The 1,235-nt window shown below is 59.6% G+C and overlaps 1 protein-coding gene across 1 annotated transcript in view; it reads left to right on the forward strand.

Annotated features, from left to right (window-relative positions):
- TMIGD2 (transmembrane and immunoglobulin domain containing 2) overlaps positions 1 to 1,235 on the forward strand; it is a 7,453-nt gene that overhangs the window by 2,470 nt on the left and 3,748 nt on the right. The window contains exon 2 of the mRNA XM_021715720.1: positions 605 to 964. Within this exon, the coding sequence (XP_021571395.1) occupies positions 605 to 964 (360 nt within the window). The remainder of the gene's footprint in view (positions 1 to 604; positions 965 to 1,235) is intronic.

Below are 1,235 nucleotides of genomic sequence, written 5' to 3' on the forward strand. Positions count from 1 at the left end.
CCCGCGGGCTCGGGCCATCCACTCACCTCAGCCTCCCAAAGGCGCGGGATGACAGGCTGAGCCACCGAGTCCGGCTATTTACTTATATTTTTAATTTTTGAGTTGGAGTCTCACTGTTGCCCAGGCTGGAGGGCAGTGGCATGCTCGTGGCCACCGCTGCCTCAGCCTGCTGGGCTCAGGTGATCCTTTTGCCTCAGCCTCCCAAGTAGCTGGAACTACAGGCACGCAGCACCACGCCTGGCTCATTATTTTGATGTATTGTAGATGCCAGGTCTCGCCAAGTTGCCCAGGCTGGTCCTGAATCCCTGGGCTCGGGCCATCCTCTCGCCTCTCTGCCTCCCAAAGTGCTGGGATGACAGGCGTGAGCCACCGCGCCCAGTTCTGTCTCTACTCAAAGAAAAAAGAAAAGAAAAAAGACCTGCAGAAGTGTCGATTGAGTGATGCCCATTTTGCTGACGGGATCATTGCGGCTTGGCAAGGAGAAGCGACCTCCCAGGGGTCACACAGCCAGTGAGGCTCCAGCCCTGGCCGCAGGGTCCCCGGGGCAGTTGATCATACACGTGCCCGTGCTGAAAAGGTTCTCACCCGCCTCTTTTGTCCCCAGCCCTGCAAGGAGCCACCCGCCTGTGCGTGCAGCAGCGATCCACACCCCTGGAGGTGAAGCAGGGTGATCGGGCGACCCTGGAATGCTGGGTGACCCAGGCGCCCCCCTGGGAACGGCTCCGGGTGGGGTGGACCAAGGATGGAGACGTGCTGTGCCAGCCGTACGTCACCAATGGTAGCCTCAGCCTGGCGGCCTGCGGGCCCCGGGGACAACTCTCCTGGCAGGCGCCCGGCAACCTCTCCCTGAAGCTGGACCCTGTGCGTGTCAATGACAGCGGCCACTACATATGCTGGGCGGTCATGGAGATCCCGGAGCTGGACAAGGCCGACGGCAACGGAACGCAGCTCCTGGTAGACCCAAGTATGAGGGGCGGAGAAGGTTCTGGAATCTTCAGGCTTTTTTATTTTTTTGAGTCGGAGTCTCACTCTGTCCCCCAGGCTGGAGGGCAGGGGCATGCTCATGGCCACCACAGACTCGACCAGCCGGGCTCTGGCGATCCTTCTGCCTCAGCCTTCTAAGTAGCTGGAATCACAGGCATGTGCTGCCATGCCCAACTAATTTTTGATTTATGGTAGAGATGAGGTCTCATCAAGTTGCCCAGGCTGGTCTCGAACCTGTGGGCTCAGGCAAT

This window comes from Carlito syrichta, unplaced genomic scaffold (genome assembly GCF_000164805.1).
Source record: "Carlito syrichta isolate Samal-C Ts95f unplaced genomic scaffold, Tarsius_syrichta-2.0.1 Scaffold101994, whole genome shotgun sequence".
NCBI lineage: Eukaryota > Metazoa > Chordata > Mammalia > Primates > Tarsiidae > Carlito > Carlito syrichta.